Below are 16,378 nucleotides of genomic sequence, written 5' to 3' on the forward strand. Positions count from 1 at the left end.
GGTTTCACAAGCTGTTTTAGGGTTTTGAGTAAAGAACAACTTACCTATGAAAGACAAACATGATAACCAGAAAGGAAGAATCTACAATATTGTCTAAGATTGTTTATTATTCATTCTTACATTTTCTTTATGCTATTTTCATGTCTTTTGCTGGATGAAAGCTGAAAACATGTAACATACTCAACTAAATCCCATGTAGAGACAATAACCAAAATGATCTTTTATAGTTCTGTTTTCTTGATGCTGTCGGGAATCTAACCTTTAGCTCAAACAGTGCACAATCACTGATCAGTTACTTTTTCTATCCTGTTCATTGAGATAATGAGGTTTGATTACATTTGCTTGGATTATATTAGACATTTAGAGATTTTAAACACAGAGTTTTGTGAATTTTCACATCTTTTAAAAAGGTGTGGTGAATGTGTGCCTTCACTCTTGATCAGACTATTGATAATACTGTACCTGCATTAAGACAGAATGTTATCGCCTGCTAATAATAGATCCAGAATGAAATAACAGTTCTTCATCACCTCAACAGGCATTTATTAACCACAAGCACTGGTAGCATCTCAAACTGTGGTGTACGGTATGTCATTATCTGTTGCATTCATTACAATAAAACCAAGAGAAGTTTGTTAGTTTCATGAAAAGTGTCTCCATCCCTTCCAGTCCAAAAGCAAAAATCATCACTGACTTGCTAAATCTGCTGCCTTAGCTTTCCCAAGACACTCTCTCACTCGTACACTCTTGCATGAATACATTTTGGATGCCATTTCCAAATTATGGAAGCTTTTAATGAGTGCATGTATGGTGTTCTCCTGACATGATAAAGAAATGAGCTCTGTTCTGACATCATCGAACATCTTTCATTTTTTTTCCCATGATGGAGTCTCAAGCTCTTTGTCAACACAGTGGTTTTGGTTCAGTGGTGAGTCCTGTTCAGTGGATGCCATTATCTTCCTCAGTGCTGCCCTCTGCTGGTACGTTAGAGTTTAGAGAATTGGATGAGGTTCCTGTTGATTTCAGCCACGTTCCGGCAACCTGGATGACGTGATTGTTGTTTCAGTAGACATACAGAAGAATATACATGTACTTATTTTGGCACAGATATATTAGCATGGTCACATTGTGGTCTATATCCAGTTTCAGTGACTTGACCTAACATCTGTGACTCACCTGATAAAGCCATGGACAGACGGAACTCATCATTTAAGATTTGCAGTACTTCCCTCACTCCCTCTTCACCCTGAAAGATCACACAGGACCAGTAATCACTATCAGAAACCAAATACAATCTGAAATATCAATACACAACGGCTGTAGTTTTAAAAGATACGTCTTACATAAAATATTTCATGTCATTTATTTAATATTTCACTGCCAAAGACAAATATCAGCCCCTCCAGGATTTTGCAGTTTTTTTGTGATTGTGGCTTGATTTTGCAGCAGCTTGTCTCAAAAATTGCAATGCAATTTCCAAAGTTTTGTGATTTTTTTACAGTAAAAGTGTGGGAATGGGCAAAAACTGCAAGGAAAGGGAAAAAAGTGCTTTCTTATTGTGTAATTTCATCTGAATACACGATGCGATGATGTGTCACTTTGGTTGTTTTATTAGACTGATGCAGAGAGTGCAATGATTGGCAGCCTAATTCACTTCCTGCTTTGCGGTCAACCAGCATGGGGTTTGTTTTGATAATGAGAGGAGAGGTTGAAGAGCCTTGCTAACTGTAAATGAGGATTTATTTTTGTTGATAAATCAAGTTTTGTTTGGAAAGGCTTACTTTGTGCTGTAATGCCTTCAGCAGAACTCCTGAGAATCTGACGCGGTTGCACACAATATCAATACAAAATAGAGGATATTGATGGACTCGCTAAAAATGTCTTTCATTGCATTGGCATCACAAGATATGGACATTAAATTTACAATGATATATTGATATCAAAATCTTCCCAGCAGCACCTTTAATGCAGAGAAATTTCAGGAATTTTGCAAAATTGCAAGCCTCCTGCAAATATTGTGGAGATTGGTTAAATTATTGCAATTGTGATTTCCTGGAGGGACTGAAATACAGACTTTGTTTTAGTAAACTCTGATTCTACATCACACATGATTTTTGCTCTTTCAGGAAAGATTCACTGCATCAAAATATTGATTTTATTGATATCAATGCTTTCAGACGGTATAGTATCTCTAAAAATTACAAACGCTAACTAAACTATTTAAGTCAACAACAGTTAAAACCATATAAACCTTCCACCAAGGCCATTCTTTGAGGAATGGCCTTGGTGGAATAACTATAACTTGAAATAACTTTCAAGGCAAAACTTAAGCTGCCAAGAACACTCTGTATTAGGAGCTGATGAATGAGGGTCAGAAGCTGAACAGGAGAGAAAACATGTCAAGACAGTTGGTCTTGACATGTTTTCTCCCCCCCCCCACACACACACATTGCTTTTGTACCTTGTATGCAAGGCCCCACACTGCTGGACGGCCAATGAACACACACTTGGCTCCCAAGGCCAGCGCTTTCAGTACATCACTTCCTGTCCTGATTCCGCCATCCAGATAGACCTCGATCCTGCCCTGCACCGTGTCCACAATCTCTGACAGTGCGTCAATCTGTTAGTTAGAGATGGAGACATAACAAAGCCAATATAATTTATAGCAACAGTGCACAGTCTGATAAGTGTGGATGTGAATTATACTGCACTTCACCCCGAGTTGAACCATGTATGTTACCACAGGCTAAGCAACATTTCACACGAAATCACTGATGTTAACAAACGACTTGTTTTCTGTTCACTGACGTCTTTAGTGGAAAATAGTGGCTACCTAAAAACCATGCTAATGTTACTACAAGCACTACTGCTAATATTAAATAGTTTGACAGTTTGAGAAATATACTTTATTTGCCATCTTGATGAGAGTTAGATGAGAAAATCATGACCACTCTCATATATGCCGATTAAGTATAAAGCTTCAGCCAGGAGATGGTTAGCTTAGCTTAGCAAAAAGGCTGGAAACAGAGGGAAACAGTTAGCCTAAAAAAATGGTAAAAATAAAGGTTTTTACAGTTATGTGCCAGACTATTTCTTGGCCGGGAGCAGTGACTTCCTGGTGTCTCTGCTGGTTGCCTGGCAATCTCACAATGATGACAATACTTCAGGAAATCACTGTTCCAAGCCAAGAAGTAGTCCCGCACATAACCCTGTATAAACCTGCAAAGTGTCAGTTTTAGATCAGCTTTTGTATTTCTCATCTAACTCTCGGCAAGAAAGCAAATATGAACATCTCTCAAAATGTTGAATTATACCTTTAATTTTACAAGTATTGATTTTGTTGCTTCTAATACTATGACAACTTGTACTACTCCTGCTACTACAGTTACTACTTGTAGGGGACAGCTACTGCTACTACTGTGCAGTAATGTTACTAATACTTGGCGTATTGCTCTTAGTACAATACTTCTACTACCATTACCACCACTGGACCACTGCTGCTGCTACTGATTTGGCTGCTACACCACATCTGTATTAATAACTACTAGTACATTTTATTCTATTACCACAACTACTAACATTACTTCGACATTTACAACTGCTGTAACTTACTGTGCCATTGCTATTGCATACCCTTGCATTCCATTTTATAAACATGACACAAGAAACAAAATGTTTTTTATGACAGATATGGTCAATAAGTACCGAAGCTGGGCCTCCATCCAGCTGTCTCCCTCCATGGTTTGATACAATGATGCCCTGGACGCCATGCTCCACGGCCAGCTCAGCATCCTCCTTGGTCAGGATGCCCTTGATAATAATAGGCAGACGGGTGATGGTCTGCAGCCAGTACACGTCCTTCCAGCTAATGGATGGGTCCAAGGTGTTGGCTGGGATCCCGTACTCCTCTGGGCCGGCGGCCTCCGGCTTAAAGTGCACATAATACATGTACAACTGCTTTAAGTGTTTGATATACAAATGTACTCTGGACTACTGAAGTAAAGACTAGAAATCTAATAAGCCAGGGAAATATAAATAAAATTATAAACAAGACATCTGATGTAACATAATAAATGATGAATTTTTAAAAATATGTTGAAAACACGTACTGTTACCTGGAAGACACCATCAAAGTTCTTGACCTTGAGGTGTGGCGGCAGCTTGAACTGGTTGCGGATGTCGTTGCGGCGCTTTCCGGTGTAGGGGACATCGACGGTGAGGACCAGGGCCTTGTAGCCAAGGGCCTCTACACGGTGCACAATATGTTCCGACAGCTTCCTGTCCCGGTACACGTACAGCTGGAACCAGCGGTAGCCATTTGGTGCTGCTGCCACAATTTCCTCCACTGAGCAGGTGGAGTAGGTGCTGGTGATGTAGCAGGTGTTTAGTGCCTCTGTGGCTGTGTGGTGGAAGGTGATAAATGATTACTGTGGTTATTGTCAGCTCACTGGTGGAAAGGTAACTGGTTTTAAGCAGGTTCAAATTTAAACACGAAAATCTTCAGTCTTGCAACAAAGCATTTAAATTGACAGAAAGTCATTCCAATTCAGAAGTATAATATGTTTGTTAGTAGTAGCTTTACTGAAATGCAGTGACACCACTCACTGACCCACGTACACTTGCACACACAAGCACACAAACACAGTCCTCACCCCGAGCTGTGGCCATCTCTCCTTCATGCCAGGCCAGACAGTGAAAGGCAGTAGGCGCGATGCCAACTGGAAAGCTGATTTCTGTCCCCTGCACTGTGGTCCGAGTGTCGCTTACTGACACATCCCGCAGGATACGAGGTCTCAGACGGATTCTGAATGTGAAGTAAATACAGTATTAATATGTAAACATTCATATCAGATGTGGGGGTGGGGGTCAGTTTGCCTGAGGATGTTCACACAGATAGATTTGGCCAATTACAACTGACAAAATGCAATTTAACAGTTTTAAAGATTTGCATAATTTATTTTCACCTGAAAAAATTATGTATAAACTAATAGATCTTAAAATAAGATATAGGAAGTTGTCCACAGTTAGATGAGAACAAAGATGAGCAGATTGATACCACTGTTATATCTGTCCGATAAATATGAAGCTGGAGCCAGCAGCCCTTTAGCTTAGCTTAGCATAAACACTGGAAACAGCTAGCCTGGCTCTATCCAAATCTAACAAAATCCGCCCACCAGTACCTCCAAAGCTTACTTATTAACATGTCATGTTATATTTGTTTAATCCACATAAAGACTGGCGTGTAAAAAAAGACATGCTGTGGTGTTATGGGGTTTTATGTGCAGGACTATTTCTTTTCCGGGTGCAGTGACTTCCTTGAGTTTCTGTTGGTTTCCTTGAAACCTCATGGTGACACCAAGACAAGGAAGCGAGTAGGCTTCAATCAGAGATGCTGGTAGGTGGATTTAGTCACAGGGCCAGACTAGCTTCCCCCCCCCCCGGTTTTTTCCCTTTATGCTAAGCTAAGCTAACTGGTTGCTGGTGGTAGCTTCATATTGGGATGGGAATTTGACCTCTTACATATTTGACTTTTTATGTATTTGATAGTACTCTTTATGTATTGTTGTTTTGATTTGAATATGTGAACTGTGTGTTTTGACCTTTTACTTGGCAGTGGAAGTCTCACATGATTGGTGTCTGAGACAATCAGGCTATAGAGAAGTGTTGCTTTGGTGGAGGCACAAGCAGGCAGAACCACAAGCCCCATGTGATATGTCTCATGACAACATACAACACTCTCCCTATGGCATTTAACACAACTTCTTTTGTGCTATTCTTAATTGCAGATCTGGGTGTGACATTATAAAATAGAAGTGCTCGGTTCTGCTCATGTCCATTAGTCTACATAGAGACTGACTGTCCCTCCTGTGCACAAGTGATTAAAAAACTCTAAAAGAAGTTCCTCTCTGTGAAATCCATTTTTCCATGACAATATTTACTGTGGTATCAATCCTCTCATATAGCTTGTGGCAAGAAAGTGAAAAAGTGTATATCCCAAAATGTGGAAATATTCCTTTAATACTCTCACAGGTATACTTTATTTACAGTGTTATTTCTTGCTTTATTTTCCTAATGTAGAGGGAAAAAAAATTACTCTGAACCTAACCATGAAACCAAACCAATCTGTTAACAGTGCATTGTAAAATCGGAACATGCTTGATTGTCAGATAAAACCGTTCTATTAAGAGAAGAAATGATAAAATACAACACGTAACAAGTCTTATATCTGTAAATGCTGATGAACATTGATTTGTCATTGTCATTGTTTTCCCAAAACTGTGACTTAAAATGATTTTTCCCCGAACCAGCCCAACCTTTATTACTACTGGGAAAACATTCTAACCTGACACCAAACACATCAGCAAACAAAGCCCTAGTAACAAGCTTATTGCAGCAAAAACATATATGAACTGTGTCTTTATAGAGAGGAAAAGCAGTTTAACAGTCTTTATGGAGACATTAGGAGAGCTGAGAGGAATGCATGAGGAGACACAAGAGGAAAAAAAAAACATGACCTGATATTCTTGACCCATTAGTAATGCATATTTGGAAACAGTTCCTTATTCACTACAGGGGGTTGGAAGAACAGTACAGCTTCAGCAGTGATGTGTTAAATAAAAATGTGGGTAAAAATGTAACCTCCTGTTAGTGATTAAGGGCATCACAACCAGACATACTGTATACAGACATCAGTTACAGCTGTCCAAAGTCCAAAAAAGCCGAAATTTATGGCCTTCAGTCTGTGTCCTCAAATGATCTGCTGTTTAACATTAACTGTTTTTGTTGGTACATCAACATGCGGATCTGAGTTAAGGCTGATTTACACTGTGCTGTGTCACTACATGTTGAACAATAACTGCATGTCTGTGGTCATAAATGTCATGAAAAATATTGTTTACTTTGTGCTGTTTGTAGATGAGTACTGTCACTGTCACACTTTACTATTGACATGCTTAAATTGCTTTAACTTTATTTTTCGTTCTGTACCTTTTGTAAGCCAGTAGATTGTCATCCCTGGTGCAGCATTCATCTGCTCCGGCTGCATAATAATCCCAGGTTGCCTTTGACAGATGTTCCTTAGCATACTCCTCAAAGTCTGTCAGGCATACCATAGCCATCTCTGCACAGCGACCTCCCTCTCTGTGTGGGAACAGAACTCATCAGTTAGCTTACTGATATCATAATCACCTATCAGTACTAACTGACATACTGATAATCAGAATGACATATTTCAAGATAAAGCATTTCAACATATGCACATATCAACAGTACATAAATGTCCAGTATTTAAAGCATCTCTTTACCCAATATTGGATACTTCTGACTTTGTTAAACATAATTGGTCACTTATTTCCAGTGTTTACCACAACCAGTCAGCTCTCATATTTTACCCAGTGTCATCTGGAAACAGGATTTGTTTCTTTGCATGTGAGACAAACAGCTGCAGGCACCAACAGCAAACAGGCACTTCACGTTCAGAGTGAAAAACTACATTTACATGCAAGAAGTTACAGCTTCAAGACTTACCACAAATGACTGATTTTTCATAAACAAAACCCCTTGTTCTCACATGACAGTCTCCATGGAGGACTGAAGTTGCAACATCGCTGTGCAAACTGAAACTCCTCTCATATCAGCAAATGTAGTGCAAAGCACACTGTCAACAACTCACCAGTCAAGCTTCTGCACTTTGACATCTGAGCAACTAAAATGACCGTTTTACTTTTAGTTTTTCTATTTTGTTTTAAAGGTTGAAATCCTTGTGTCTGTGACGATCCTTGCATCCACAGCTTTGCTTTTGTGTCAGTTAGAATCAAACTTTCATAGAGCTACTATGAAAGCCACTGACAGTGTATGTGACCTGAGTGCGACCCCTGCTCTTATTGTGTTTACACAAGCTGGAAATGTGCTGATGGTGACTCCAACTATAGTGAGGACAAGAGGCGTCTGACACAGTGCTCTGTGGTCCAGATGGTACGTACAGTAGAACATGTGCCGTATACATGCCTACATGCTAGCACATACATGCACTGCACACTGATGTCACATTTGTAACAATTTAAAATAATGAATTTTTATAAGCTCTTACAAAACTATGATTTCATGCTGATTGAAGAATAAATAAAAAGTTAATCATTAACCACAGATTGTCTTATGCAGACCCTGAAACAGCTGCTCACACACAATGCCTGGAGAATATCTAGTCAAGGCTACCTAGACCTGGAAGAAGTACTCAGTCTTCAGGTATTCCTGATTGAAGAAAACCTTGTAATACCTCAGTGTCAAAATACTACATTACAAAAGTCCCGCATGCAAAATTCTACTTAAATACATTGCAATTTTAATAAAAGTTGTAGCTGGTCAAATCAGAATGAATTAATTCCAACTACTTGATATACCATTGAGTATGATATATATCAATGTATCATATTTTATATACATTTTTCAAGTGAAGAAATCACTTGTTGAGATGAAAGTACAATTTCCCTGCGATATGTAGTTAAGTATAGTAGAGGCATAAATTAGCATTACATAGAAATACCTGAATACAGTAGGTAAAAAAAAAAAAAAAAAAAAAAATATATATATATATATATATATCATTATATATTATATATATTAATATTATTATTATAATTATTTTTTTTTTTTGTAAATGATGCAGCAGAACCAGAAAGGAAAGCCATATATAATATAATATAACATAATATAATATAATATAATAGAACTGTTTGCATTCATTTGACGTCTTTTAGACTGTTAAAAGTTCACATAGGCCTAAGTAGCATATAACTAAAATATGGAAGGAAAGGGCGACATGTCAAATGACTGTTAAAATGCACTATAAACTGCATTGAACTGGACCTGTCCAACTGAGCTGCAGGGTTCTCAAACTCTGAAAAAAAATTTGCCATATCTAGAAGGCTACATGTTGGTGCCTTCAAGTAAGGTGCTCTTGCGACCGACCTCTGTTGCAACATGCACGACTTTCTCTGAGTTTATTGGAATAAAGTTATTTTTACATTATTGTCAGACTTTTTTGTTATTGGCTCTACTGTTTTAGTTTCTAAACCAACAAGTCCTCCAAATTAAATGACCATATAAGTCATTGGACCATGTACTCCAGAGCGACCCATAAAGTGTTTTCTAATCCTGCGCGTCTATTGACAGTAAACAGCAGGACAAGGTCATTTGGCTGTGCTTTCCAAAACTGTTACAAATCACTGTTAAAGAATAATGATGTTTTATGATGTGGCAGAGCTGTGGTTAAAGTCTGGTTAGGTTTAGGCACAAAGTCCACTTGGTTAAGGTTAGGGAAAGATTATGGTTTGAATTAAATGATCACTTGAAACATGGTGTTAAAGTTTGGCAACCTCTGTTGTCATGGCAACGGTAAACACCACGACAATTGAAGTTTGTCTTTTAAAAAGCTGTTCTGACTCACGGTTGGAATCAGGAAGTGAACAGTTGTCTCCTGCAGTAAAGTCCACTGTTTGCAAGTTAGGATCTAAGCAGCCACTCAACCCACCATATCCAAGATGTCATCTGAACTGCATCACTTCTCCGTCATAATTACTACAGCCACTGCATGATATCACTCAAATGTAACTATAGGTCATTTTTGGTGACTGACATTACGACCTATAGTGTCATTTTTCTTAGGAGGCTCTTCTAAACATGGTGTTGACATACAAAATCAACCACACATTTTACCATTTTTTGATGTTGCCCAGCAACAATGGGTTGGCACTTTATGCATCAAATGAATGCCAAGGAGTTCAACTTGCCATGTTGAAAATATCTCACATATTCAATTTCAAGGCACTGTATCACCCAAATACACACAACTGCACACACTAACACTATATGCACTACTAATTTTCTTTTAACAGTTGGAAGAGGACAAGAAATATAATGTCCTTTACCATTTTGTACTTCCAGGAAATGGCACAAAACTCTCCTGTGACTTTGGAAAGCTACTATCAACATGAGGTGTTGAGATGAATATAGAGTAAATCAATATTTTCCTGATTAAATACCTTATTTGTTTGTTTTCTGAGATGTTCCTGAGGCTATCCATCAGTCCATAATTAATTTTACTTTTTAATCCATCTTTGAGTAGATAAGAATTCCTTAAGAACAATAGACCCTTTTCATGGCAGACATTTTGGCTTGTCAAAGAAGCAAAAGCACAGGTGTAATCACTTAATATTAATTATGGCTGCTTTACATTTAGGTGAGCCAGTTGCAGCTCTCTGGCATTGTGTATGCTCACTCGCTGACATGGTTTACTGGTTTACTGGGACAATTAATGTAATGGATCCAACACAGCACAATGAAAAAGTCAAGTTAATTTAGTGTGTTTAAGTAGGCCTTAATTTTTAACTTTTCCAGTGTGAACGTAGTCCAGATGAAAACCCATAAAAATGGTGGGTTGGGGTTAGAAAAGGATTTTTTCACTTTGTCATTTGTGAGCACAGCTGTTGGGCCTAACACAGGTGACCATAATTATCATGCTGATTTAATTACAGATTGGTGTGGATGGACCCTCCTTTTCTAGTCCTAAAACAACAACAATAACACATACAACTACATATATTAGCCATACTAACCAACTGAAAATAAATGAACATTTTGAGCTCATTGATCAATATGGACAGAAGTCTATTGGTAACAACTAAAGCAGCAGTTCCACAGTTTGTTAGATGTGCAGTTGCCTGCAGGTTGTAGAGCTCAAATACTGAATTAATTAACTGACAGAAAATTAACTGACAAAACATTTTTGGAAGGGATCAATATTTAAGTAATTTAACAATCAAAAAATTCTAAAAATCTGTTGAGTGCAGCCTTATGAGAGTTTTTACTGTTACATTACTGTATGCAGGCAATCTGGAGACCTCACCTTTGGCCTTCAGACCCTGTGATACACATTTTACAGTATTTTTTGAAATAAAAACTGATTGCCAGTGAAAACAATTATTAGCTGCTGCCCTGTCTTAAATTAACTAGAGAGGCATTTATGCAATGACCCAGATGGATATTACAGCTGTAGTGCTATTTTTACCTAAATGTTATCCTAAAAAAAACAAAAGCTGGAGTGTTAGGGCAAACTGTACTTGCTGTGGCAGCACCTTATTCTTGTTGAATGGCAATAGAGACTAGAAAAACAACAAACACTGCAATGGGCCATGCGCCTGGAACAGTTGCTTCACAACAATAAGAGACAGTACAGGTTTGCTTTCTGCCACTTGTGCTGTTGTTTGTGCTGTGTGTGGTGTGTTCGCTGTAAATACAGCAGTAAAAAAAATGTACTCGTGTACAAGTGGCCTTGAGGAGAAAAAATTAGTAAAACCTTAAACTGAAGTGATAATAAGTGATAATGATAAACACATTATTTGGTAAGAATCTAATGTTTATGGGCTTATGAACATTATATTTTGAAGCGTTATATTCTTTAATTTCAGGGTTATGAAAACTTTCTGTCTATAAAGAAAACATTTCCCTCCCATGTTAGTGTATGTGGGGGTCACTGCAGATCTTACAATAATATATATTACATGATTAATATTAGATAATTAAAGCAATACATCCTATTGGGAGAAGATTTTATAAAAGCTTTCAGTATGTTCTCTCTGAGCATTCAGACAGTGTATTATGTCTTCTGTTGTGTTTTACTTCCATACAGTTTACTCACCGATTACAAATGTTCATTTTTGCTCAGTTGGTCTTCCTCTCTGCTGACTGATTCATAACCTGTGAACAGACCAGATCAGTCAACCAAACAGAAAGCACAGAGGTTAATATTACTACTGCTGACAACACTGATACTACTACTACTACTACTACTACTACTACTACTACTACTACTACTACACTGAAGCTGCTATTGTACTGCTTTTCAATTCACTCCAATTCAAATCAGTTCATTACAACTTTGTTTATCCCTGCAGGGGGAATTTTACACAGCAGCATGCCACCTGTTGGCCAAGGCAAACAGGTGGCATGCAGCAGTGTTATACAACTAAATACATAATTTGAATCAATTACACAAGCAACAGTACTACTTCCAGTTCATTAATATTTAAGTAACCATCACAACTGCTAATACTGCAACCGATACTACTAAAACAACTATCACTATTATATTATACCATAAAATTCCATATATATTTTATTACATCATCTTTACTCTCTTGATGTCAAAGACCACAATAGATATTAGTGTTGGATGTTATTGTTTCCTATGGTATGCGTGTTATTTTGTATCTGCCTGCTTACAATGTCAACTAAACTAAACAAAAAAAGTATTACTATGTAAACTTTGACTGCTGCAGAAACTAGTATTATTACAGTTACAACTACTACAACTAATAGTAATAATAGACCCACAATAATTTAAGTATTTGTTGTTTTATCCTGGAAACCACCAATTAGATAAAGCAGCGATTGTAGCATGTGTCTTTAAAAAAAAACATACTAATGTAGTACTGTACATACACACATACAGTCTCCATGTAAAACCTTCCTACTATAGATCCTGTAGTATAGGCTTTCAGCTATGAACACTTGAGGGCAGTGCAATACTGAATGAAAGTTCATTCTTAAAGCTTCATTCAACATCTGTAAAGCAGATAAACACAGACTTTCATTTGACGCGTGTGTGTGTGTGTCAGTGCTGCGCTCTACACACTCTCTGTAGTGTCTCTATAGCATAACTATAAATGACCTCTGATGTCACACCTCTTAGTGTTGTAAACACATGACATATGACACACATAACTGTGTAAACCTGCTTCCTGATTTATGTCAGCTTTGTAAGATTAAATTAGAATATATTTGTGGTGCCATTTAAAACCCCAGTTTTCATTTTTAAGATTTTTTAAAGGAATACTTGTAAAACACAGCCCATGAAAATACTTGAAAAATAATTTTACTGCAAAATAACAACTTTATATATATAGTTTAATTTGGTTTGGTTGTTTGTACTTATATATATTTAAAATAGCAGAAAAGCTGTTTTTGGCTCTCACTTTTAATGTAAAACCTCTCACTTTTATGCAAAATATTAAAAATATATATATATTTATTTTACCTCTGCCAAGCACTGCTAAATTTATCATCTTTTAACCAGGATATTATTTTTATTTTTTACTGAAGGTTTTCAGGATGGCTGGATGTGTGCGATGAATGTGAGCCTCTGTCCTGTGTAGGCTGTGAAAGGTGTCAGGCATTTAAACTCACTGAATGGCTGCTGAGAGCACATTGTCCAGGTGAATTTCTAGTAAATACCTGGTATTTGGTATTTAGTGTGTATTGCTTAACAAGGTGAAGATTTAACCATCTTCTGTTACACAGTATTTGTATTTGTCACATAGGCCTGCTGACATTTCAGACTACCGCTCATCACCAGCAGATAAACACATCCTGACACCTTGCTGTTTTAAATTCCCCCCGCTGTAAAACCACTTGGTGTCTACATTTAGGTACAAGCTAAACACAGTAAAGTAGAATCCAATAAGAGTACATAAATATAGTTTCAGAGGTGGATGAAATCAGTCTCTTACCTTAACCTGGGCTGTTTGACAGGCCTGTAGTAGGTGTTGGTTCCCTTCTCATGTGACAGGGTCGTGTCAGAGGGCAGTCCAGCCCCCAAACTACGTCCTACCCCCCCACGTCCTACCTCCCCCTTCCCCCACTGCACACGTCTCCCCCTTCACAGTGTGATGCTCCACCCACAGTGGCTCAACACCAGCTATGCCTCTCTGTCAGCACTCTGGGCCATGGCCTCTCTTTGTGCCAAAAAACACCAAAAGCTCACTCAGGTCAATTGTTTCTAGGAGCAACAAACACCTCCTGTTTTCCTTCTCTCCTTTCTTCCTCCCTAAACTACTCTCCTCCCTCCTTTCCATCCCCTTTCCTTCCTTACTGACTTTCCTCATTTGGTCCGTTTTCCTTCCTTCCCTTGCTTCATATCCCTTCTATTCTCCTCTATTATTCTACTCCTTCTTTCCTTCATTCTGTCCTTTCCTCCTATGTCCCCTCCATCCTTCCTCTTTCAATTCCCCCCCCCCCCCCCCCCCCCCCCTCTCTCCTTCTCTCACTGCAATACATAACCTCTGTTAAACCTCTGTTGAATATTTCTGAATGTATTTGCTTATGTGTCTCCATGAGTTTGCCTACTCTGGTCAATCAGTGTCTATCTGTTTGTGTTTTTGTTGTACCCCAGTTAAATGAATGACTTTCTTTCCTTCTTAATACTTAATCTTCACTTCACAAGTAAATAAAAAAGTTGAATAAACTGTAGTGCTCCTTAGAGCCTTGTAACTATAAGGCCCCACATTTATATTTTGGGTTGTCACTCACAGATGACCATATTAGGGAGTCTTAAAGTAATAGACTTGATCCAAAACTGATCAAACATACAAGACAAAGGCCGGAAAACCAAACAAAACCCCTAGGAGGTACGAGGGCTCTCTCTGGAAATGTCAAACTTGTCAAATGGAGTGTGGACTTTGACAGGTGTTTTGAAGGTCCTTACATATAAAACACAGATGTCCCAACCTTTGATATCATGAGCCTGTTATGTTAGGGTCCCCTCCTGTAAGTGATGGATCGATGGCAGGATGTGAGAGAAAATGGTATGAATGCCACAGTGTCTCAGCTCACCGCCAACGAAACAAAACGCCCCAAGAAGTTGTTGAAGCATTTTAAAACAGCAGATGTTAAATTAGATTCTCTCGCTCTTATTTCATTACGGCTTCGGAATTGAATTTACTCTTTGTAAATGTAATATCTTCAGTAACAAAACCTGGCTTCTTGAGAGCTGTCTGTCTTTCTGTGTGTGTGTGTCTGAATTTGTGTTTTATTTTTGCTTCAGCACAAAGGCTGTGAAGGTGGAGCCAAAGGCTAAATCTGAAGAGTTGGACCTCCACGAGGAGGTGTGGGTGTTACCTGCACCGAGAGGAGGTGCAAATTGTGTTAATCCACAGCTGGCCTCGATGCCTAACACCATGGAGTTAGATCTGGCTCTGGGGCCGCCGTATTGGAGGTTCTGGACGTTCAGCTGAGTGGAAAACCTCTTCCACATGCTGGTAGAGGCTCTGCCCCGAGGCTGCGGCCCAGCACGCCGCAGCACATGTGTGTTGAATTGTCAAGGTGTTATCATGCCCTGGCAAGGCTCCGAGCTCCTCCACCTCTGTCTCTCCCAGGTTTATTATCAGACTAAATACAGCCGAGTCCATGGACACGGGTCGCAGATTCATGCCTAACATGTGCTGGCTGTCCATCATTGTTTGAGCGATTTTACACACAGGCCAGAGAAAGATATTTATACATAAACTGCAGATATTTATTCATTTATGTATTTATTTGGTGGAAAAACAGCAAAGTAATGTTAAAAGCAATGTGATTACCTGCTGTGGGTTGAATTCAGCTAAAATGTGTTTTCTGCAGGTTTACTGTTTTCCCACACAATAAGGACAAAGGAGCAATAAACAGTTTAATGATTAAACAAGACAAAAAGCAATAAAAGCAACAGGCCCCATTAAGATAATAGACAGATAAAACGGGCCTAGAATAAGACCCTTCTGTCTATAGACCCTTTATTATCCAAACTGAGGGTAGATGGTGTTGTACTGTATGTTACAGATTGTCCTGTGACAAATGTGTGATTTTGGGCAATAGAAATGAAACTGACTTTACTTGATAAATTATTATTGAAAAGAACAATACTTGATTAAAAGTATAGAACAATTTCAATTACCTGATTTATGTTGGTCACATAAATCCATTAAATGAGGGTTTAATAATCTGTCTGTGTGGTGTAGTTTTTTCAAAATAGTCAAATGTTTTCCACAGGGAATATTTAGTGTAATTGTCAAACATAAACAGGTTAATAACTACAATTAAGAGTTAATAACTGCAATTTCGTCAGTGCAGTTTTCATTGTTTTCTGAATGTTCATTTGAATAGGAAACAATGTGAAACATTATCAAACCAGATTTTAAGAAAATAAATTTTAATTAACTCAAAAGATGCCTTGAACTTTGGAACTCAGAATTTTCCTAAAGTAAGAATAAACTTTATAATTGTTAAGTCAATACTTTTTAAATGTTTCCCTTTAGTTACATTTTTGTGAGATTAACTGTCTCTCATAGACAGAACAATCCACATTACAGTTCCTCTTAAATATTGCAGTTAGTATCAAAGGCTTCAAAGAGCCATACTGACGAAAGCAGGATGTAATTGATCATGTAAAGATGAAAGGCTTTTTTCACCTCATAACTCATACAACATTGTTGATGCTGGTATTTTATCCAGAATAAAACCTGTAAATGTACAAATCCCCTAAAATATTAACACTATTTTATATTGTAAT

The 16,378-nt window shown here is 38.1% G+C and overlaps 1 protein-coding gene across 3 annotated transcripts; it reads right to left on the reverse strand.

Moving 5' to 3' along the window:
* Positions 1–87: 87 nt before the first annotated feature.
* hao2 (hydroxyacid oxidase 2 (long chain)) lies at positions 88–13,663 on the reverse strand. Of its 3 annotated transcripts, XM_044365904.1 has the most exons (9): positions 13,566–13,663; positions 11,696–11,754; positions 6,988–7,140; positions 4,653–4,804; positions 4,110–4,399; positions 3,706–3,927; positions 2,462–2,620; positions 1,177–1,246; positions 88–1,041 (listed from the first exon to the last, which is right to left on the reverse strand). In XM_044365904.1, the coding sequence occupies exons 2-9, from the start codon at positions 11,710–11,712 to the stop codon at positions 986–988; spliced, it is 1,119 nt and encodes a 372-aa protein (XP_044221839.1). In that variant the 5' UTR covers positions 11,713–11,754; positions 13,566–13,663; the 3' UTR covers positions 88–985. The 3 variants fall into 3 exon arrangements, with proteins under 3 accessions (XP_044221839.1, XP_044221838.1, XP_044221837.1); XM_044365903.1 differs by lacking the exons at positions 11,696–11,754; positions 13,566–13,663 and adding an exon at positions 10,041–10,184 and having other exon boundaries at positions 4,116–4,399; XM_044365902.1 differs by lacking the exons at positions 11,696–11,754; positions 13,566–13,663 and adding an exon at positions 10,041–10,182.
* Positions 13,664–16,378: the final 2,715 nt, after the last annotated feature.

The sequence above is a fragment of the Thunnus albacares genome, chromosome 11 (genome assembly GCF_914725855.1).
Source record: "Thunnus albacares chromosome 11, fThuAlb1.1, whole genome shotgun sequence".
Lineage (NCBI taxonomy): Eukaryota > Metazoa > Chordata > Actinopteri > Scombriformes > Scombridae > Thunnus > Thunnus albacares.

Excerpts from the sequence above, each read along its gene's own strand:
- hao2 (XM_044365902.1), bottom strand. The coding sequence starts at position 10,081 with ATGGATAGCCTCAGGAACATCTCAGAAAACAAACAAATAAG. Across the intron at positions 4,400-4,652 it reads AGAGATGGCCACAGCTCGGG|CCACAGAGGCACTAAACACC; the intron begins GTGAGGACTGTG and ends TCCACCACACAG. Across the intron at positions 2,621-3,705 it reads TGGATGGAGGCCCAGCTTCG|ATTGACGCACTGTCAGAGAT; the intron begins GTACTTATTGAC and ends TCTAACTAACAG.